A 24,029-nucleotide genomic window follows, 5' to 3' on the forward strand; every position below is an offset into this window, starting at 1 on the left:
ATTATAGATGTATATTCCTTTCTTTGATCTCCACTCAGGGTTAAGGTATTCAATCTAGTATCTCTGCTTTGCTTCCAGTCATATTAATCATACCTACATGAATGCCTCAAAGAGCTGGATTAAACCCAGTGCCATTAAAACCATGAGGTCTGTTTAATAGGCAATTTTTAAAAAATCTGTTTTACTTTTGAAAAAGAAACATCACACTTACAGTTTCCATTAATAAAGAATGCAAGGAAAGGCTGCCTTGATTTTGACCAATTTTAACAAATTGAGTCTTCTTCACTCTTAAATATATGACCAGCTGAGGACTGTATCTAGAGTGAGAACATGATCTGTGACTGTATTTCATATAAATATGTTCAATTTTATACCTCTTCCAAAGAACAAAGCACAGGACTGCTGCCTGTTACTCTGTATTAGCAACATTCCAAGAAAATGTCAGATACAGGCTTTGACTCCTGCAGTACTTTTGGCATCCTTTGGAAATAGTCAGGTAACAGGGCTTTTTACAGCATAACCTACTTTTATGATAATTTCCCATATACCTCCTCTGTGGGAAAGCTGTGTTTAAAAAATTAGTTATAAGAGACAGTCTAATGAGTATGAAATCAGATTAAATGCTAAATGTACATTGCTGATGTTTTATCAAGAAATGATTGCTTTTGAATGAGGGCAAAAAATTATTATTATTTTTCTAAGATTACTGGGAATTTTGACGTCACCATGTTTGCGTTGTTTAATGCTGTTTTAAACTGACTGCGTTTTGAATAAACCTGCTATGTTTGCCTGGAAAGCTCATTACACTCTTTTTCAACACTGAAGCTATGTGCCTATTCCATTTACTGCACCTGTAGATTTCAAGGAGAAGGTGCATTAAGATTAACATTCAGTATGCTGAAATTCAAAGACCCCATTCATTTCCACATCTGTTCAAGGGCTGAAAGGCTCTGGACTACACAGCTGCATTAGGTAAGGGATGTACAACAGGGAGACAAATGACAACTGACCTTGACACACTACAAGTTATGCCCTGGCATTGATGATTTGTCACTACTATTCCCTAAGTTGTTAATTTACAGAATATTCTTCCCCCATCAACATCAAACCAGTAACAGGGCACTGGCAGGCAGAGCTCTACCTGCACACCAATTCTGAGAGTTGCAACAACTGCTTTGGCAGAGCCAGATAGGAGAGAAATAAAACTTTTACCTTCCTTTGACAAACAAATGGGAGAGATTTGCAACAGTAATACAGACAAATTATACTGACTAAGAACACCAACGGTGCATTAGATTGGTTTGTTTGTAAAAGAGGAGAAAATAGGTGTTTTAAAAGAAAAATTAAGGAATGCCCATTAAAGTATTCTGTATTGTTCTGTGAATTAAACTTATTATAAATCCACACATAAGAGTCCTTTTCAAAATCTCTTTTATGAAAGCTGGGCCAACAAATTAAGATTTACAGAGAAAAACCTTCCACACGTTTTTGTATTAATGAATTTTCATAAAATGCTGTGAACAGATTCACATCCTCTTTTCTAAGGCTGTAAAGAGGATGTCAGAAAAAATCCACAAAGCCAGATAAGAAACTCCAGAAAAAGAAAAGCTAAGTTAAAAGTCAAAACACTTTTCACATCCGTTATTATTTTAAGAGGGCTTTAGATTTGAAGGTCAGGTATTAAAAAGACTAAATTACAAATGTGATTTTCCATGCTTACAGCAATATGAAGGCTAAAGACAGTTCTGAGATTAATTATCTGTATGCAATAGATTCAATCATATACTTCTATTGTGAAAAAAAAAATTGTTAAGACATTTTAAAATAACTTAATGGGAGCATTCTACAGCATCTTCCAAACAATTTTTCTACATATCCTTTCAGGAAGACACCCAGTAATTGCTCTTTTAGAAAAGTGTAAGTTGGCTGATTGCCCAGCTGTCTTTTTTGATGTCATCCTGTAGTTTCATACACTCTCAGATTTTGGTGAAATTAATTAGACTTTTACTGGTAACAGCTAAAACAAATTTTAAATAAAAAGTATCGATATTTTATTTACTTGCAATTGGTATTAAATGTTAATGTCTTTATTGCATAAAGGTATTTTTTGAACTTAAATTTTATGTTATTTACAATGAAATATACAAAGCAATGTTAAAACGCCACATGTCCATTACAACAGTGCACAGCAGATCCTACTGGGTGTCCACTCACATCCAACTTGACACAGAGTTTGCTTCCTTTGGACCCTGTTTAAACAGGAAAGGGGGGAAATTTATTTATTAAATTTGAAAATGTGCATTTACACAGAAATGACTGAATTGAGCTGCAATGATTAATGGTATCTGAAAACATCCTCTAGAAACTAGAGTTAAGAGAATGGAAGGCTACTGGGTTTTAATAGTATTTCTCAAAATAGGTGTTTTCTTCCTTCTCTAGAGGTTCTCACCTCCCCCACTCCTAACTACTAACTACAGTTTTCCTAACACAGCAGTTTTCTGCTCTGGAAATATCACTGGAGAGATATTTTTCCGATTGGATTTCTTTCCTTACTCTGCTTGGAATGCTTTTTCCCTTTCAGCTGTCCCTTTTCCTTGTATCCTGTCTGACAGACTCCCAAGGGACTGGCTGTACACTGTCTCAGAGGAGTTTTTCAACTCTTGGAGCTTGCTCACTTACACATGCTGCCATCAAACACAGCACACATCAAGTGATCCAGCGTATATCCGCACTGGTACGTGAGGCAGGAAATGCCTTCAAGATACCAATCTCCAGAGTGGGAAGCAGACAGACATCCCCACTAAGAAAAATCTTCCCATTTCCCCCATCACTGTTTTCCCTGCCAAAGGAGCAATGCTCAGAACAAAACTTCTGGGATGCTCAGTTTCCCCTTTAAAAGCTGACTGGCCGGAAACATTTTCCCATTCTTCACTGTAACTACAAAAAACATTTTGGTATGAAACAACTCAAAAAGGACCAGTCTGTGCTGAACAGAGAGAACAGGCATTGGACTGATTCCCCTCTATACAATGGATAGCTAAATAAGAACCAGTCATTTCTTTTAAACTTCATCACTGCAGTTGTGAGGAAGAAGCAATTCTCTTTTCAAGTGGCTTCACAGTACAAGTGTTACAATGATTTCAGGAAAATGTTTTTAGGGCTCTGGATGAAAACCACTGCCATACCCTCTCCACCTTGTACTTCCACTCACAGTCCTGGTACACCGACAACCAGGTCCTACTGCCAAACACCACAGAAGCAGCACTTTGTTCTGTATTGCTCTCAGTATATCTGAAATAAGGAAATAGCTCAAGTTCCCAGCTGAAGTATTTTCCTTCCTTTCCTCTACTGAAATCTGGGCTGGAGATTCCCTTGCTTTGACCCCATCAGCTCCAGTCACAGGGGACTAGGGGAGCCCACCCCTCACCTATGCCATTTCAACCCGAGCAAAGGTGGCACTAGAGGTCCCTCCTCAGCAGGTGGTTATGAAACACTGCAGAGCAGCCAGGCAACGTCACAGGAAAAAAGGGTAGATTAAGTAGAAAACAATCTCGATTTACCTTGAATAATCTTGACTTTTTGTTTTTTTAACAAAAAATATTTTTCGCCATTAACTAAATACAGTTACAAAAAACCACAGCATGGTTAGGGTTGGAAGGTGCCTCTGGAGGTCACCTGGTCTAAATCTCAAGTACAGCCACCTAGAGATGCTCAGGACCATGTCCAGACAGCTTTTAAGTATCTCCAAGGATGAGCATTCCACAGCACCCCTGGCAACCTGTGAGAGTGCCTGGTCACTCTCACAGTAAAGAAGTGTTTCTTGATGTCCAAAGGAAACCTCTGGTGTTTCCAGTTTGTGCCTCTTGCCACTGGTCCTGTTAGTGGGCACTGCTGGTTCTGTCCTCTTTGCACCACCCCCTCGGGTATTTACAGACATCCATAGGACCCTGTGAGCTTTCTCTTCTCCAGGCTGAACAGTCCCTACTCTGTAGCCTCTTCTCATAGGAGATATGCTCCAGTTCCTTGATCATCCTCATGGCTCTCCACCAGATTCATTCCAGTATGTCCATGCCTATCTTGTACTGGGGATGCCAAACCTGGACACAGCATTCCAGGTGTGGCCCCACCAGTGCTGAGCAGAGGGGCAGCATCATCTCTCTCAACCTGCTGGCAACACTGCAGCCCAGGATGCCATCAGCCTTTTGTTCGGCTTTGTGTTTCTCCAGCTGGCTGGCCCCAAGCCCATCCTGGCACCTGAGGTTGTTTTTCCCCAGAAACAGGACTTTGTACTTCCCTTTCTTGAAGGTCACGAGGGCCCTGCTAGTCCATTTCTCCAGCCTGGTTAGGTCCCTTTGGAAGGCAGCACGGCCCTCTGGTGTATCAGCCAGCGCTCCCAGTTTTGTGTCATCATCAGGCTTTGCACTCTGTCCCATCATCCACTTCATTAATGAAGATGGTAAATGGGACTGGAGCCACAACTGACCCCTTGGATAACTCCCTTGTTACTGGCCTGCCTCCAACTAGTCTTCATTCCATTGATCACCACCCTCTGTGCCTGACTAGTGCTTTAAAGACTATTTAAATGCCACACATTTTTTTCCATAATCATCTGAAGACCAGTGTTCCAATACATGTATATAATTAGCTGCTTAGATACAAAACCAGTTCAGCAGAGTGAAACAGCAGGGCTAAGTCAGGTATTTTTGTCTGCACTTAAGTTCCCAGGCTACTTCCTTGTTCCTTTGGTCAGCTGGGTCTTTTTTTGCCTGTTTTTTGCTGTCTGAGCACTGGCTTGAGGAGGGCAGCTACAGAGCTGAAGCACAAAGTAGGTCAGACTTGCTGAGCTTTTCATTTCACTGAAAACAATGTAAGTGTCCTGGCTTGTTCCAGTATCTTGCATTTGTTTCTGTTTGTCATGCAAAACAAATCATTGCTGGCACTCTGCATTTCTCAGGCACAGGGTTCATGCAACGAACATTTATTGTTAGTGGGAGGGATTTTTAAATTTGTTTGAGGTTTTGTTTTTTGACTAGACAACTAGCAAGTACCTCCTGCTTGCCATGAAGACCAAACTGTAAAACTACTATGTAAAAACCTGCCAAGGTTTGATATACGTAAGTACAAATATCAGACAGATCCCAAACCTAATGACATGCATTTATACAGCAATTTCTGTTGTGCAAATTCTTTTTCCTTTATCTGGACAGCTGAAGTTAAACATTGCAGTGACCAAATTAGAGGTAAGAAATCCTCCTGACAGATATTCTCAAGAAAAATGCTGCAGCTTGACCAGAGCTTTGCATGCAGAATTCCCTTCCTAAACTGGGAAATGCATAAAACAGAGTGGAGACAAATCAATCAAAGAAAAAGGCACAGAGATCCCAACTGCTGTTGATCTGTCCAAGTCTCCTGAAAGGCAACTCAGGCTTGCTGCATGCTAAACAAATGGGCCTGAGCTGATTTTGAAAGAGCTAATTAGCCAAAATATAAGTATTTCCCCCAAAACTTAGAACTAATATTAGTAATAAAGAGCAACAGCAAAAATGCACCAGTGACCAGACTCAGTAGCAGCTTGAAGAATTCTGCAGTTCTTGAATGGAGCTAGCACATACCTTACTCAGCTCTGGAAAGAGTTCTTGAATCCCAATGTCCAGCAGAACATAAGTTAACTAAAAGAAAATAGAGAAAATTAAGGACATTCCAAAGCAAAACTACTACTTTTTATTCTTAATTCGGAGTAACAGCCCACTCCTCTGCTCTATCAATCACTCATTTCAGGAAATCCTGTGCCAGAAGGCAAGTTTGTCACACGTTATGAGTTACCTGTTTGTTAAGCACTGGTTGCTGCAGTCCATCAAACAGAAGCCTGATGCCTTCGTATTTAGCCTCTTCCCCAATGCACTTGCCTATCAGATCTAGACCAAATTCCAAAAACACACACACAAGTCATGAGGAAGCACTCCAAAGCAGCCTTATGATGCAGTTATAGAACTCCAGTAATTAACAAATATAAAAACTTTTTAATTTAAAGAAAGAGTTCAATTTTTTTCTGTCTCTAATGGTAAACAGAAAAAACCCCACACTTTTGGGTTCATCCTTTTTTCCTCCCTTTCCTTCAGGGCTCCACACCTTAGTAATTGCTACACTTTTTATAATATCTATAAATGCACTGTTTAATAAACCACAAGCTGATTTTTTTAAATTACTTTCAATTAAATGTGCCCCTCTTTCCTAGTCCAGGAAACATTCAGAAGATGAAAAATTATGGTATTAAATACATGTGTAAAGCTCTTGATTTCTATCACCATGGCTTTATTAATCACTATGTTACAACCTTAGTCAGCAACACTTAAATGACAAAGCTGAACTGTTGGGTTTTTACACCTGGTATTCCAGTCAACTCAAATCTCAGCAGCCTAAGTATTATTTGAATTGGAAAGGTAGTGTGACTGTTATTTGGGTTAAATAGCTGCTTGACCAATTAACCACACTCATACAGGCAGTCACGGAATACAGAACCTGGAATGTATCTCATCATCTCTTCAAAAGTCTGCTTTGCTCGTTTCTGTTTATCCTGGAGAGAGCGAGGCTCAGTGTTCTCACAGAACACAGCATCTGCAGGGAACACACATTGAAAAAAAAAAAAATGTATCTTTAGGCAGCTAAACATCACTGACATAGAAATGTTTTGGATTGCGGCTTCAAAACTGAACTTCTTCTCTGTATTGTGTTGATTAGAGGGGAATTCTTGTCTTGTCAGATCATACTTTTTGCTTACATTAGCCCGATCAAATCCAGAATACCTCCCTCCCCATGTCTGAAGGACAATTGTCTTTTCATAGTTTGTTTCTCTTCTTTTCAAAGTTTATAGCATTCTCCTCTAAGTTTGGATCATTTCTACTTTAGGTTAGATATGACCTCCTTACTCACAATTTTCCTTATGCTTTCAAAACTATAAGCAGTATTTACACCTTGTGCTAAAACACTATCTGGAACTGTCAAAAACTTCAAATTTACCTGTGAATGAGAAAGCAAGAATTGCTACTCATCTGAAATAACAGGTGCTCAGTTTTGATTTTAGGCTCTGAAAGTCTTACTGCACTCCTTTTTTTGTCTTCCACAAGCTTCATTTCTGGTTTGGTAAGGACAATGCTGTCTTGACTCCAGAGTTTTGGCCAGATGCATTGTTTGGATCAGAATTCAGTAATACTTTACAGTGCTGAGGTAATTTAAGAATTTTTTTAGTCACTCTCCCCTTCTCTTACTTGAAGGTCAGGAACACTCAAGCTCTCTCAAGAGCTGACCACAACAAAGGGAACCAAAAAATTAACAATAAAAGATGTAGTACACAAGTGAAGTAACTTGACTTCATGAAACATTTGCGTTGATATATACTAAACCACCTTTATTCTGTTTGTCTTGTTCTTTGCACACCTATGCAAATTACTGTTTGTAGTATTTTTTTTTCTGTAATCATCACTGACAGACAACATAGGTGACTCAACAGCTTTCCACAACAAGCTCTGAAGTTAGTCCAGGTCCACTTGATTTTTAATACTCCACCAGCGTTAGCACTGCAAAGTTTAGCACTCAGAAATTTCACTGAAGGGATTTCAAATGCCAGACTAAAGCAGTATTTTTTCATCTAAGATGTAACTATTACTGACCTCTCAGCAGTGTTATCAGGGAAACCAACCGGTGCTCCTCAAATAGCTGTTCTAACTTGTTATGCAAGTAATAGTCTGTGTAGAGTTCCAACGTATTTTTGAAGAGAATTCTTCCTCCCATTAAGAGATGATGCAGCCAGTCAGGAATGCGGAAAACTACCCTACCTGCAAAGTCACAGCAACATCTGTGAGTAGTAACATACATGAGGGTCTCCTAATATGCATGATAAAAGAATCATTTATTCAAAAGGAAAGAAAAAAAAAAGATTGCAAGCAAGAAAAGAATATTTAAGTCTTTTTAGTGCAGCACTGAAAATACTGGTATTCTCCACAGCGCTTATCGAATACTTCCTTTTTTAACAATTTTAACAATTCTAATTCCCAGAGTCTACCAGCAGCCTAGGTAGACCTGATAAAAGGGATGGGACTCTCACAAACTCCTACTACTGAGATGCAGAAAGATGGAGACATAACAAAGCAACTAAGTAAAGGTGATTGATAAATGACATTTTAGTATCACAATAAAGTCTTCTAAGGAATGACCATATTACCAAGTTACGTATTAGCTTGAATGTGCTGAGTTATATATGACTGCTACAATAGAATTTCATTTCTTACCAGAGACTGAATTTCATACTTGTCATGAAGTATATGAATAATTAAGAGAAACCACTTCTTACCAATATACATTAAGTAGTCATAGACTCCTTCTACAGTCATCATTTCCATGAAGTAGTTCTGATTTTGTCGTCTTTCTATATTCTCAGATCGGTTTGCATTGTTCTTGAATAAATCATTAAAAAGCTAAAAACAGAAACATAAGACTGAAATCACTGCATTCAAAGGGAAAAGGATAGCCACCAGTTCTTTGGATTTGAGCTTCTTTTTAGAGCTTTCAAAGAACTGATCAGGGGCATTGATTTGTTTTCACTGCTTCTGGTTTTGCTTTTTCAAATCCTTCGCTTTCCAATAAAGAGCACACCACATGTTGCCAAGATACACAAAGACCAAAATACCTGGGCTTGGAACAAATCAGCACTGAGATAATAACTCATGAGCCTTTCTGTTCTCACTACCTTCTTCCAACCTAAACAACTGTATGAGTGCACGCATCTCAACTTTAATCACAGGCTCTGATTTCCTTGATGCACCCTGTTCCGAAAATGAGGGGCTAAGAGGAAACAGAGTTTGTCTGCTTTAAATCACAAGGGAAGCCTGTAACATCAAAGTATTCCTAAAAGTTCCTGTTGGTTTCCACTTTGAAATAGATACAATGGTTTCTGGACAAAATATACAATTTTTTTTTACATAGAGAAACACCTTTTACCCCTGCTAGCTTAATTATTGATAGCAAAATCTTTATGAACTAACATTTGGGTTTCTTTCCATTTAACTCATTTCTCAATCACATTCCCTTAGCCCTCTATTCTCCTACATCATCACCTTCTTCCCTGATCCCTCTATCTCCTTTCCTTTGATTCCTTCTGAAAAGATACTCTAAGTCTTGCAAAACTCCAAGAGGCTCTTCCCTGCATACCAAAAGGGGTCCCAAGCCACCTAGGTAGTAGTCCTTGCCTCCCCTGCCCCCAAGTCAGTGAATCTCAGCAGTGGGAAAGGAAAAAGTCTCTAAATCCTGATGCTGTCCATATTTAATACCTAGCAATCCCCACTAAGAGTTTATTTTAAATTAACTTACCCCCAAACCAATTAATCTAGATATAAAATAGGATTTATAAAAAATACTCTGTATTATGAGAAGAAAGCTCAAAAGTTTATGCCAGGGCTCTAAAAAAATCCTAGAACTAGAAGCAAATGCAACATAATTATAGAATTACCTAGGCTGAGGTGATTGTCACTCACAGATGATTTTTTTTACCACTCCCAAAATAACATTAGTTCCAAGGAACAGGAAGTAATTTGCTTATATGTGGTTCACTTTCTGTACTGCAATTCTCCCCAAAATAAATAAAGCCTAAAACATGCAAATCCTAACGATCTCTGAATCATGCAAGCCTCTAAACAGAATGCTTTGCACTCCTAGGAAAAATTACATCAGGACATCTGCCAGGAGTCAAGTTTTTGACCCGCACTCCTTCAGGTCCTCTCTTTTGTTAAGTGCTGAGCTGCTGGGATTACCTTCACAAGGTTCACTCGAACTAAATACCAACTTATTACATAAATTACATAAAAGGGCAAATGTGGCTAATGCACTGGTGGATGACTGCTATCCAGGAATGTAACAAGCCTAAAAAGAACAAATAACTATCCATACCTACTTTTATAGATGCATCCCTGGTAGGTTGTTTAAAAAACTCTGTATTAACTGAAGTCTACATCCTCCTTAATACTGAAACCAGAACAGCAGGAAAACCTTAGCTGCAGTATTGTAATTTAAACAAGAGCCTCCTTTAACTTTTAGATACACCCCATGACCTGACAAAGGTTATACATACTAAGCCAACTCAAAGCAGCCCATTGTGAAATGTAGATACAGGCTCAGAACAGTGAGTGGAGGCCAAACTCAATTATCAACAGCAGTCTAGTAGGTAAACTGTAAAAAAAAATAAAAATCTAACATGAAGGCCATCTTAGGGCAAAGCTTTTTGATTTTCAAGTGCTATTTCCACTTTCACCCCAAACCAGAAGCAGCACCTTCTGAATGCTGACTGTACCTCCATACACAGATAATGTGTGTTACACCCCAAACAGTAATGGTTCTTTGATCAGAGACACACTTTGAAAGCATTTCAGAATGCAATCTACAATGCACTGCAGCAGCCATGATACAAAGTGGCATTAGACCTCTACTTCCATGTTTTACATTTTTCAGTATCTTTGCTTGGAAGAAATTCAAGTGAAAAATACAAAACTGAAAAGCACAGAAATTGAGATTATGCTCACAATTCAGGTAAGCTTTGGATTGCAAAGGATTTTGCTTTAGATGTTTCTGTGCATGTTAATATTTGAGCCTAACAACACAAACCTCAATGCTATAATTATTTGTATCTAAGATTAAAGAGCAGTTACAATTATAACCATGACATATTATTAAAAGGTTTACAATGAGGAAATTACATGAATTAGTATTGATTAGTAATAGGAGTGGAGCTCTTGAAGTCCGTGAAAGATAAAAGGCCTGTATTAAGAAAAAGACCAAAGTAATCTCCTGCACAATAGGCTATCTTACCTTATTGAGGAAAGCAAGCAAAGGAAGCATGAATGCTCATTTAAAGTGCTCACAGAAAAAAGCCCTCAATCAATGGTGAGTGCATATGCAAACATACACTCATACATTCCAGCACAGGTGTGAACTGTACAAAAACAATGCTATAACTATGAACAATATCTACAGCCAGAGGCATAAACCTCTCTCCAGTTCTTCCTGCTCATTTAAAAAGTACAGAAATTCTAAAACGGTAAGAAGACTGTATGCAGTATCTGAATCACAGTAGTCAAGTGTAAGTGACCACATCTTCCTTCGAGAAGCTATTCAAAAACATGTATTATACTGCTGGTGTTCCAAAAGCAGCTTTTATTGCTGTTGGCAGGCCATCACAAGCCAGAAGAACAGTGCCTTTATTGGCATACTTTGCAAAGTCTGCATCAGCTAAGTCCTGACCTATTATAGCAAGTCTGACAAAAGTATGCTCAGAAGATGATCAAGCTGCTTACAGACCTTCAGAAGAGAAACACAGCCAGAAATCCTGCCAGTGCCCCTAGGAGGAGAAAGCAGATATTTTTGGTTTTTTGGTTTTTTTTAACTGGGCGGGTTGGTAACTCTTACTCTAGTGGATCTGACACAGAATGAAATCCAATTGCTTCTGGTTTTACTGGGGTTGACTACACACACTCATCATGCATTTTTAACTAGAAGTCTTTCCACCAGTATTTAAAACACACAAACATACACAGGCCCCAGGAACATTCAAAAGGAAGGAGCATGCAGAAGATCTGTCAGAGCATTAGGCACATTTCTGACTGGGCCTGCCCAGACAGACCCTCAGGCACCTCTTATTCACCTTGCTGAGGAAGAGGGAGCCTGCATGTACCCCACTCATGGCAGCACAAGCACTGGGGAATGTGCACTGTAATCTCAGCACAGTCCAACATGTTGAAACTGAAACAAACAGATCTGTGTCAGAGAAGACACATGAGAACATGGTGGCAATACAGGCATTAGCTGGAAAGCAACTACCATTTACTACCAGTAATGGAAAAACTCTCCTGCTCAGATAATGTGTTTTTCTCACAGAGGGGCACTTAGGAAGCACTAACCTTTCATCTCTTTGGCTGCCTGCCAGATTTCCACACTGATTCCACACAGGCAGCCCACACAGTCCTGGTACAGACATTTGGCATTCACCTCCTTCACCAGAAGTGAGGTGCCTTGCTACTGCACAGCAGTTACCACACAGAATCACAGAATGGACTGGCTTGGAAAGGACCTCAAAGATCACCCACCTAGTCCCAATCCTCTGCCATGGGCAGGAACACCTTCCACTAGACCACGCTGCTCAGAGCTCCAGCCAATCTGGCATTAAACGCTTCCAGGAATGAGGAATCCACAACCTCTCTGAGCCAACCTGTTCCAGCACCTCACCACCCTCACAGTTACACATTTTCCCCTAATCTAATAACTAATACCTAATCTAAACCTACTTTCAGCTCCATTTCCCCTTGTCCTGTCACTAAATACTCTTGTGAAAGTCCCACTCCATCGTTCTTGTAGGCTTCCCTCAGGAACTGGGAGATTACACACCTGCACAAAGATGTCATGTCTCACAATAAAAGTCGAAGTGCAGAACTGAACAGCTCAAGTCTATGCCACACATATCTGAGAGTGGCAAAGTGTGTTACTGCACTCTGCCTTTCGTCTGGCCTTTGGACTGAACACCCTCAGTGTCTACATTTCTAGACAGCTTTTTCCAGCTTGGCTTCCTCTGAAGTAAATTTAGTCAATGAGTTCTAAGACAGAGAGCTCTCTAGAATGGGAGAAAATGTATGGTCAGTTTTCCCCACTTCTGTACAATGGGAAAGGAACATGATTTACTGTACCTTCTTGTTATTTTCAGAAGTGGGGCTCAAAATGGTAAGTTCAGGCCTGCTTGGTTTAGGCTTGGGAGATTCACAGGAGTTGAAAAAATTCATGATGAATGGCTCCAAATGCTGACCTTTCTGAAAAAATATATGAGTAACCTGTCACTTGCATAATTATAGGAAAGCGAAAACAAAAACAGTAAGAAAATGAATTTTCAAACAAATTTTTTAATTAGTCTGTTAATTTAGTAATCTCGTAAAATTAGCTAATGAGGTTAAGATACCAGCAACCTGAAAGACTCACCTCTTTCATCAGCTTTCCTGGAACAGATTTTATGATTTTACCTACAATTAGAAACAAACGAACACTTTCTGTTATCACTGTCTAATTTGAAAGACATTATGCTCTGCTAGATTTTTTTGTACTCATTGTCTAGTAGTTATTTTTAAATACAGTAATTTTTAAAAATCTGTTTCTTTTTTATTTTATTTGGCACAAAATGGTATGAAAATAGTCTTGCACACAGGTTACAGCTTGTGGTACAACGGTTACTACTCTTCAAGAAAAGGTACTTAGAAATATACAGATTATTTTCTGAATCTTTTTTTAAAACACACAATGAAGTACTGTAGTTCTACCTTTTAACTCTTCAAGAGCTTAACCATAAATAGCTCTAGCACTGTAACAACAGTACTGCTACAACACCAGTACAAGGCAAAACCCCCTGTATTTAAGTTAGTCATTGAATCATAAATATAACAGAAGAAATCAAGGTAACTCAGATTCTCCTCTTTCTGTGGAAAAATCAGCAAATCTGAAGAGATTCTTGGGGGGACCCAGCCTCAAAAACCCTGGTGAGTAGAATTTTCTAAATTGGACAAGTTACAGCTGTGGCCTTAGCAATCAGCTCTTGAGTCCTGATAAGGATATCAGGATATGGCACAGTAATTTTGAATGCTGAAAAATGAAAGTGTCTAGGACTAGTTTTATTTTAAGCATTACAGCTACAATAATATTTTTCTGATCTACATGTCATTAAATTTGGAATTCACATCGGCAAGTATGTACAATGATCAAATGATAACAATAAAAAACTCTCATCTTCACAAAAAGCCCTACCAAAATGCTAAGACTTGTTATAATGCTCTTTATGGAAGTGAAGCACCGTCTCAGAGAGGAAACACATTACAGCAAACACCATAATTTATAAGCTTTCATAAGGATGTATGGCTGGATCTATAAGGTAGACCTCAAACCAAAACAAAACCTTTTGACTGGAGGCTGAGAACAGAAATCTCATTCAACAATTCACAAAGCAGACTAAGAAAAGGGCTGCCCCAGCAGGACAACCCCGTGACCGGGAGCCGCAGAAATGCAGCGGCGCAGCTCAGATATGGCTCTCTGGGACCACAGCCACAAGTGGTACAAGACATGAAGACAGAATGGCCATGAGGTTGACCTGACCAGCTCAAGCCCACTATTCTGAGTCAGTGACATTGCAGCCAAGTCACACTACAGCTGACTTTTTTTATTAATTGTGAACTACTGTCATTCGACATTAGAACTTCTCAATTTCCAATTGACCTGCCTGTATCACACATACTGCTGCCTCAAAATCTATTAAGTAGCTCATGTTAGAAAAGATCTTAACACGAGCTAATATTAGAAATATCAAATATTGTAGTTTTCAGAATAGAATGAGTTTAATCAATTAAAATCCAAAGGTAGTTTTCTAATGTTTATGCCATCTCATCTGCAAACAATGACAAACACGCAGATTTGACTTGTGACAATACCATAAGTTTTCTTGAGCTATGCAATTTATTAAGAGAAATCTTATCATCTTGCTTGCTGACATGAAAACCCAAAAGCCACTTAAACACACTTTTCCAAAATTTCAAAATGTCTTTTTTCCTCAGGGAAGAAGTATCATCAAATCTTCCTTGCTGAGCTATAATTTTAAGGGCTGTGAAGGAGCAGAGCCCTTATTTTGTACACCCACAAGAGTTATCTATTCATTACTACTGTCAATCACAGAATTCAATAACAGCATCCACAAGCATTACTATTTGTCAGCACAAACAAGTAGCATATTACATACCAAGATTCACATCAGGCAACATTTTATCAAGAAACTGAGTCTCTCCTCCATTAGGGGATAGGAAGTCAGCTAAAAGCTGGCTGTTACTTAGTTCTGGATGTTGCAGAAGTTTCTTTGAAACAGAACAAAGGGGGTGTAAGTACTTTAAAACTAATCTTTAAAAATCAGTTTTTGTATAGCAAAAAGAAGAATACTGCCACAGTTACTGCCATTTGCACAAGATTTCTGTTTTCAGTCATGCAAAACTTTAACATTGCCCACTTGAATCCTGTCTCCAACTATAAAATTACTTGCAAACAAACAAACAAACAAATCCCAGATACTCTTTTATTAGTTTTATATCATTAGTTTTAGAATATTCTTTGCTCCAAATGTTTGTTTGATACCTGCAGATATTCCTGAAACTCCTCTCTCTTGGATTTTAAGAACTCATAGTTCTTGGGGCCAATGATTCTCTTTGAGGGAAGCTGAGCATCAGGAAATGTACCTAACAAACATATCAAGGAAATTAAATTACTTTTGTAATGCAGTAAACACTCATTTTATTATTTTAAATTTCATCTAAGTAATGAATGATAATCATAATGGCTTTCCAGATGATGGAGAACATACCATGAAATTCCGTAAGCTTTGATTCAAGCACGTAAAATTCAAGATACCTCCTGTAGACAGACCAGTGTTCAGGTTCATGTCCAACTGGAGAAAAAAAAAGTTAAAAATGAGTCAGGTTTTATGGCACCTGAGAGACAAATTAGCAACAGCAAACATATGCTGGATCATCATAAGCAAAATCTCAATGACATTAGCCCACTTGTAGTAACATAAACTTCAAGGTACTTTTAATGTTACAAGTAAAATGCATAACTGGGGGACAGATACAGTACTAGCCAGGAAATTGTCATTTATGGGATCCCCACAATCTAAACAGTGGAGTCCTGCCTAACTTCAACATTTATGATGGCTGACTGTATCAGATCTGTTTCCCAACGTTTAACCAAATGATTTACAGAAATAGTACTTGTTGAATACAGCCCTCTGCAGCACCAGCTTGAACACTGATCATTGTTAATCTTATCTCAAAAGATATCACTGCTTATTGTGGAACTATTAGTCTCACTAACACAAATCCCATCCCTTAGGATGATGCTGTTTTGCCCCACTCCATATGCATGTATTGCAATCTAGATACTGATGAACTAACTGCACGCCATGATGGTTCCTAATAAGCAAAACATTTTCATTTCCTAAGAAGTAATTTTAAGGTTATATAAAAATTTGCTGTTCATTATTCCAAAGTTCACAGTGAGAGAAAAAAATACGCCAGGTGTTTCTTAATATGAATTGTAAGGTAAGTATTTTTGGAAAGAGTACATTTTGGCATGAAGTCTAAATAGAATGGATTCATGCTGAGGAGTCAGTTCTCAACTTGCAAATGTTAAATGTGATCATTTATCTCTCAAACTCATTTCCTCTGAACTTTCAAGACATTACTTTGAAATCAGAAGAACACATATACAAAGCATACTGCAAGGGCCATCAGAATACAGCACACTAGAATATTCTGAGTTCACCTTCAAATGCCACTTTACTTATCTTCAAACACAGCATACCTGCCTTTCTATCATTTCTCTCTACATCAATGCAGAATACAGGAATTCTCTCCTTTCTGTCTTTTCTTTCCAAGGAGGGATCATCAAAAAAATCAACATATGGGATGCTGATCTTCCATGCAGCAAGGTTGCGGGGTGTATTTGGGGTGGTAACAGCCTCCTCAGGAGAATCATCTTCCATCACCATAACACCCTCCTCAATCTGTAAGGATTCAAACAGAGATCTCCAGCTCTATTTTAGTTGGTACAGTCTACCTCTCCTTCAAACCAATTCCCTCCTCCTCCCTTTTTCAAATTTTCCATTTCTCCCCCAAAATGTACTTCAGGTAACAAATGTCCCATGCAGTAAATTTTACCACTGGCTCTATTCATGGCTGTTTAGCATGGAAGAAAACCATTAACTTAGGGAGACACACATGACAAATGAGAAAGGACTACTGGCTCCTGACTGATACAGAAAATGCTGCATCATAGACCAACTCAACAGCAATTTCTACACTATGTTATTTATCATTTTATGATCTTGTGGCAGGCTGCAGATGAAGAGCCATGCATGCAGTCCTATGCATGCTTTACTACCCAGAATTAGAGAAAAAATAACTGCTTACAAAAATATCTGACAGTGCTACTTTTGGTACTTCTCCATAGGAAAACAATAAGCTCAGAAGCACAGAAACTGAGGATGTGATCTTGGCTTGTGAAAGAATACAGGGAGGATAAGGCAACCTAATCAGAGGCCAGCACACGAAAGCAGTGCAAAAGAGAAAAAAAAATACAAGCTCAAAGACTTCAAGTAAAATTTAATGGCTTTACTCACAAAATCATCTTCACCTTCATGTAAGTTATAGTTAGGCAACATAGCTCCTTCCATTGCAGAACTCTTGAATACACCTTTTATTTTGTTCCCTATTTTGCTGATTCCAAATGATTCTCCTCTCTTCTGTGTGGTCCTAGGATTACAGAAGCCACCATTCACCACACGAGGCATATTATTACACAGCTGTTCATTAGGCCATTGCACACCATTTGCAAATAAGATAAACAACTCTATAAACAGGTAGCCAATATATTTACACTTCAACTCAAGTAAAATTCACTTATGGTAAATCTGTTCTCTGATCAATCAGCAAAATTTCTTGATTACACTTTCTAAGAGACACGGGATTCCCATATGCTTAACGATGAGCAAACTCCTACATTAGTATCCTAGTAATTCATGACACAGAATAAACAATTAGCTAGGTAAAACAACTTTGTTTTGACAGCAGAAACTCTGGTATTGCTAAAGGAATGCACATCAAGTAGGTCATTAGCTTTGTCCTTTTCCTTGCACTTGTATTTAAATATTTATCCTTCTGCCAAGTGTAGATGCGTCCTTTTAATGGAATTTTACAAGCACACATCATTGAAGATAGATCTCAGTTTTTAAGCAGTAGGGACAGATAAAAGGAATGTGCAAGGAGCAAGACTGAACATGAGAGAAAACAGACACAACTGACAAGTCTCGGCTTGAAGAGCCAGTCTGACTGAAAGATTAAGAGTTTTTAAAGTCTTGCCACTTATGACAAAGCATCCAAAAGCCAACAAACCAGGTATGGGAATACAAAAAATACTTGGGCAGCAAGCACACTCCTCACTGAGAGAACAGATTTTTCATTATTTGTATGCCCTCACATAAGTCCTGACACTGAAGATTATTTCTTGCATAGAAATGTTAGCAATTTTGGAAAAAATATGTTTCTATGGAATACAGAACCAGCCTAAGGTTCCTTATGGTGATTCAATATATACAGTTGAAAGATAAGTTAAAAATCAATACAGTGAACTTCAGAACCAAAGGCTCAAAACAAATTTATAGACTGATATTAGATGTACTAGTACACTTTGGAGGACAAAAAAAACCTGGTTTTTTCCCTTTAAAACAAGAAACTATTGACTGCTGGAAGGGATTACAAAGAGAACAGCAGCAATCAGCAGGTCATTTTCATCATTCATAAAACCATGCAGACATCAACTGCTGACTCCAAGCATGCACGCACATGTTACTAAAAACCTTCCTGTTTATAATTTTACACAGACTGTATAAAATGACTAAAGTTGTGCAAATAACCCACTGTTTTTCCAAATCTTTTACTTTTTGTCTCATATAATCATCAGCTCCAAAGCATACGGGCACCATCTATCTTAATTAGCTCTTCTATGCAAAGACAAGGTTGCTTGGCTGCTTGCAGTCTAAATCCATATTTGAACAATTTTACTCCATTATTGAACAATTTCCACTACACATTACTGTGCTGAATTGAGCTGTTTCACGTATGGGACCGTACCTGAATCTTATTCAAGTGCTTCAACACTGGGCTAGAAAACACAAACCTCAATCAGACAAAACTAGCTTTTCTGGAAGGCTGGTATTTCAGACCTCTGGCTTAACCTTGAAGGGAGTTCCTCTGAAAACTAGCACAGTTCTCAAGAGTTTGAGCAAGAACATTGATTTGCACAAGGTTGGTGATTTGGAAAGAGGACTCCAGTCTTAAAGCAGCTCCTTCCCACACTGAGCATGCTCCAGGTGTAGGCAGCATTCAGCTGTGCCTGTAGTGAGCTATATGGAGCCAGAACTCAACCTGACAGCTAGGAACTGACCCCTCCTGTCCCATTGCAGAGCCCAGATAACACCAGATGAAGATAACACCACATGAATAAAAAGCCATCACTGAACTGGACAAGTATAAAGTGACAAACTAGGATGGGGGTGTCTTCACAGGAAGAGACAAATTCAGAACAAACACTGGTGAATGAGAGGGTACACGGACACTATCTACAACATATAGAGAGAACACAGGAGTGGTTTGGCAAAAGTCCTTGATCAGAAATCACATTAGATGAGCATGGAAAAGAAATCTGTGGATATAGCAAAGATGGATGGACAGATAACATGATGACTTGACATTACAAAGAAATGGAGCAATATAAAAATATATACAAAAGGGATCACAATGAAAGTCTAACAGATTCACTGGCTAAGCAGAAATAGAAGACCTTGAGACTAGGCAGAAGGAAAGAAATGGGTCTAGGATAGGGGCAGGGTCCCTTGAAGGACAGGGTCCTTCAAGACATGAAGGACCAAAGATGACAGTAGGTAGCAAGTTTAGAACAGAGACTACATTTTTTTAAGACCTGTCAACAAATATATATATATATATATATATATACACACACACAGAACTTGTTGGAAAAATTTCCCACTCCCTCTAGTGCTAATCCATATAACAGCATCATTAGACCATCATTCTACTGTTGCTTTCTCAGGAGGGCCCATTGTGCAGAGTCTACAGGCTCCCACATTCCTGAAGAATGATGTGACAAGAGCTTGGAACACTTCTTTTTTTTTTTGTCAAACATTCCAAAAGTAACACATACCTAACATTAAAAAAATTACAATTATTGTTTACTCTATAACAGGGAATTGCAGACTGAAGACTGCAGTAGTCACTGTGCACTGTGGCATTCTTTAATCATGGATGGTTGCAAAATCATTTTCCCACAGGATGCCTGCCTCATTCAGTGCACTGAACAGATCTTGGCAGGTGATGAGCCAGGACTATGCAGCTGAAGAATGATGCTGTGAGCCTCTGTGGGTCAAGAAGGACCAGACCAGTTGTATACATCAGACAAGCCATATATTGACATACATGTGAAGTCATAGTACAACTTCTTTTGGCTGACTAAAATCCCTACACACACTTAGAGAAATGCTGAGCACATACTGCTGCACTTGAAAATCAATGAGCTGCATTTATAACTCAAGAGCTCCTTATTGTTCAGCCATCAAGCAAGTTACAGCTCAACATGCTGAACTGGCACGTAAAATATAAAAGCATCTGATTACCTTGATTCTTAGCCTGAAAAATTAAGTTGAAAAATTTCCCCTCATGAGTAATGAGTAATTTGTGTCATACTGATGCTCTGATAAATTCTAAGGAAAAGTTCGTAAGGAAAAGATTGTTTTCTGAGTTTGGATATCATGTATTTAAAGAGGCGTGAATACTGAGAAAACAACTGGACAGCTACTAAGGCACTAATGAATGGCCACATACTACCTACAGCAAATTATAAAAAATAGCATATGTTGTCATCAAACGTGACAGGCACAAGAGAAGCTGCAGAGAGAACTAATTTGGGCAACTGTTGGATTTGAGTGCTTAAAAATCATAAAATGGTTATATTTGCATGCAATATTAGACAATGATCACTCCAGATACAGCTTGACAGCTAAAACAAGCACATAAGTGGATTGCAATAGGACACAGAGTAATGGAAATTTTGGAGCAGCTAGCAGTCACAAGGAAAAAAGTGTCAAGCTCTGCAAATATATTTCAAATCAAATGACGACAGACTATTCACAAGAAACAGTGTTACTGTACAGCAGTGTTAATGTAATGCAAACACGTGGAATTAGTAATTAAGCAATTTCTAAGCACTTGTGAAGAGGACATGGGGAGTAAAGCTTTTTGTGAGGAGAAATGCACCTCAGTCCAGAGAAGACATTCATCTATTTTACAAATAAAATGAACAGTTAATTACTGTTATAAAGGCTGTATGATGAAGTCATGGGAGATGCAGCACAACTAACACACAACATTTATTGAGTGTTAGACTTACCGTAAGTCATCCAAACTCAGGCTACTTCTGCAACAACAGGCAAATAAATCACCTCAGAGCCCAGCAGGAAATAAAAATAAAACAAAACCAAAACAACAAAAGAGCCCAAACCAAACCAAATTTGACAGACCTTTGCCAACAAAACTGAATAGGCTTTGACCATCACCACGGGTTAAGAAAAGAGGTAGTACAACTAGGAGTTAGAATGACCTGACCTAGTATCCTAAGAAAGTGAAATGTGAACAGTATCTTCACATATCATCACCACAAGCCCAGCCTTTGAATTAACAACATCAGTTATTGAAACTTTCAGGGGATTCAGCACAAGCAACCACCAATTAATGGAGAACAACCTTCATGGTTAAAGTGATCTTTAGTGCCAAAGAGCCAGCTAACTTTTCCTATTACCTATGTTCAGATGTCATGTAGGAATCTAGTTACTTTGGCCAATACAATGAAAAGGCTGTGGACTCACTTCATGTAATAATACATGCCCACTCCCCCTCTGTGTTTGTACAGTGTATGCACGTATAATACAGTATAATATCTGTAACAGGCATAGTAAGAGCCACTATTCAAAATTAAACTATCTCTTAAAAATTTTTATTTCACAGATTTTAAGAATTGTCATGTATTTTTGACACTCTACACAACCTGGCACAGACAACCAATGCCTCGACGTCAACCCAGTAATTCCAATCAAGATGTATAAATGAATTAACTGCAAACACTGTCACCACACACAGGATTTTAATTCATTGCAGCTACTGAATTCTGGACAAGCTGGTACAGGATAAAAACACTAAAATTCTAGATTTTGTTTTATGGAAGGGCCTGATTGTAAGACATCCTACACTGTCTTCGGCTGTGTTAACAGTGAAACTGGAAATATAACCTAACCAGGTAAGAAATGATGGTGACTATTACATTGCATTGAACTTTTCACAGACTTAATTCCAGGGATTTTATTCCCAACCACTCCCTGAAATTGTTAGTATCTTTTCTACACGGTCCTTTAACTTGAAAAATGCTTTAATTTCACAGTTATTCCAATATGAGAAACCAGGATGTGTCTATTTCTATTTGTAGTTAGGGTACGTAGAAAAACAAGAGATACACACAGCAATCCAGAAATCTGGATATTTTACTACCTAACAGTTTTTCTTTTCGTTAAGACTTCCAACACAGACCACATTTAAGTAATATAGTCATGTATTTATAATCTATATAAATGGGAGAGAGGGAGAGAGAATTCTTGTTGTCTCTTCCATGCTATCTAAATTAAGTTGACAGAACTGGAACTCAAAACATCAGTTATCATAGGACACACACATTAAACATTAGGTAAAAAATACCAGTTACAGAGTTCAAACTGATGACAATCACAGCTAGCTATCAAGCTGTCAGAATCCCCTCAATGTGACTTCTTTACACTCCAGAAACCCTCGACATTGCCCACCTATTGCCTTAGCAGTTTTCATAGCATATTATTTGTCCTATCTGTCTGCAAAAAGCTATGACTGTTCTGTACAAAGAATTGATTCAAACCAAAAATTACACAAATATCACTTCTTCCTACCTTTCTACCTATATTTTCTAGAAACTGTAATTTTCTTGTCTTGCAATAAGGGAAATATTTCAGCACATTACCTGCATGAATGCTCCACTGGGATTTTATACCTACTTCTCAATCTGATTTTTTAACCAGCAGTACCTAAACTATACACACAGTACCCAGAGCAAAGCACATAAAAAACACATACAATACTGCAGAGGGAAATTCCAAAGCAACAGGCAAACTACTTGCAAGATAGGACCTCTGTTTCATGGAAATAATGACTGAGGCACCACTTCTGGAACACACAATATCTCATATGGTAAATCAGCATATATACTGAGGGCATTTGAATTGTTCCAAAATGTAAACCAGATACATTTGCAATAATGCTATGGATGCTCTTCGAGTATATGCTGCAACAGCCCCCAAACAAAATTTATTTATTTTGTAGCCAGAGATGCATTTCAAAAACTCCAGGCAGAAATGGCCTGCAACTTCCTCCTTTCTGTTTTCAAAAGCAAAGCACCAAAGAGGTGACCTACATGTTTTCATATTTTATCTAGATGTCAGAAGTGTACGACAGAATACTTCCAACCCCCTACATGAATAACTGGAGGAAAGAAACCAAAATGCAGATTCAAAGGTCTAGGTGAAACCCTGTAGTCATCTTCAACAGAAGCTGAAGTGTGTTTAAGGTCACCCTACATGGAACACTATGTAGGAAAGGAATGCAGTTTGGGCTAGCTGCCTTCATTCCATGCCTCTTTGTTAAGAAACAGAAGCTTGCCAGCACCACTGTGAGACAGCATTACACCAAAGCTCCAGTTCTGGACCTACAAAATCTTCAAATACTACATAAAAGATGTCTCCAATGGAGACATAATGAAGAAGACAATCATGCCATTTTTGAAGAACAGGAGCAGGGAAGAAAAGTATGTGCCAGTAATACAAATCTCACAGTAGCTGTGAAACAGGAGTTTGCTGTCAGGTGTAAGTCTAATGAAAGAAAAAAAGGTTAAATAAATCAGTGTTACTTCTCTAGACGAGGACAAGCATTAGCATTGTCCACACTATCTTATTTCATACCAAGAAAGCAAGCCCATCCAAACTGAAGACTGTTTCACTGACGTTTTCCTTCTTTAGGCTAGACCATAACAGAAATTCAGTCAGGCTAGTCCAGGACTCTCAGAGCCATCCAACATCAAGTGACACACAAGAAATTTTGAGACCTCAAGGTTTATCAATACAGCCCAAGCCCACAGTGGAAGATCACCCATCCCCACCACAGGAGAGGCTCTTCTTCTCCACAGGCTGTAAGGAGCTTGAAGGGGGTCTGGATGTGAATCATAAGTAAGGAGCCTGAAGGAGGACTGGACCATAAGTATACAGCCCAAGC

General features: G+C 38.5%; 1 protein-coding gene across 4 annotated transcripts in view; it reads right to left on the reverse strand.

Moving 5' to 3' along the window:
• Positions 1-2,041: 2,041 nt before the first annotated feature.
• SNX14 (sorting nexin 14) overlaps positions 2,042-24,029 on the reverse strand; it is a 45,038-nt gene continuing 23,050 nt past the window's right edge. For 2 of the 4 annotated variants that reach the window (XM_062489849.1, XM_062489852.1), the window contains exons 16-29: positions 21,076-21,102; positions 17,234-17,366; positions 16,417-16,618; positions 15,419-15,502; positions 15,193-15,293; positions 14,807-14,918; positions 13,009-13,049; positions 12,723-12,842; positions 8,348-8,471; positions 7,668-7,832; positions 6,520-6,615; positions 5,824-5,915; positions 5,613-5,669; positions 2,042-2,249 (exon numbers count right to left, since the gene is read on the reverse strand). In XM_062489849.1, the coding sequence (XP_062345833.1) occupies positions 2,211-2,249; positions 5,613-5,669; positions 5,824-5,915; positions 6,520-6,615; positions 7,668-7,832; positions 8,348-8,471; positions 12,723-12,842; positions 13,009-13,049; positions 14,807-14,918; positions 15,193-15,293; positions 15,419-15,502; positions 16,417-16,618; positions 17,234-17,366; positions 21,076-21,102 (1,393 nt within the window). In that variant the 3' untranslated portion in view covers positions 2,042-2,210. The remainder of the gene's footprint in view (positions 2,250-5,612; positions 5,670-5,823; positions 5,916-6,519; positions 6,616-7,667; positions 7,833-8,347; positions 8,472-12,722; positions 12,843-13,008; positions 13,050-14,806; positions 14,919-15,192; positions 15,294-15,418; positions 15,503-16,416; positions 16,619-17,233; positions 17,367-21,075; positions 21,103-24,029) is intronic. The other 2 variants (XM_062489851.1, XM_062489853.1) reach the window with 1 other exon arrangement.

The sequence above is a fragment of the Cinclus cinclus genome, chromosome 3 (assembly GCF_963662255.1).
Source record: "Cinclus cinclus chromosome 3, bCinCin1.1, whole genome shotgun sequence".
NCBI classification, from domain to species: Eukaryota; Metazoa; Chordata; class Aves; order Passeriformes; family Cinclidae; genus Cinclus; species Cinclus cinclus.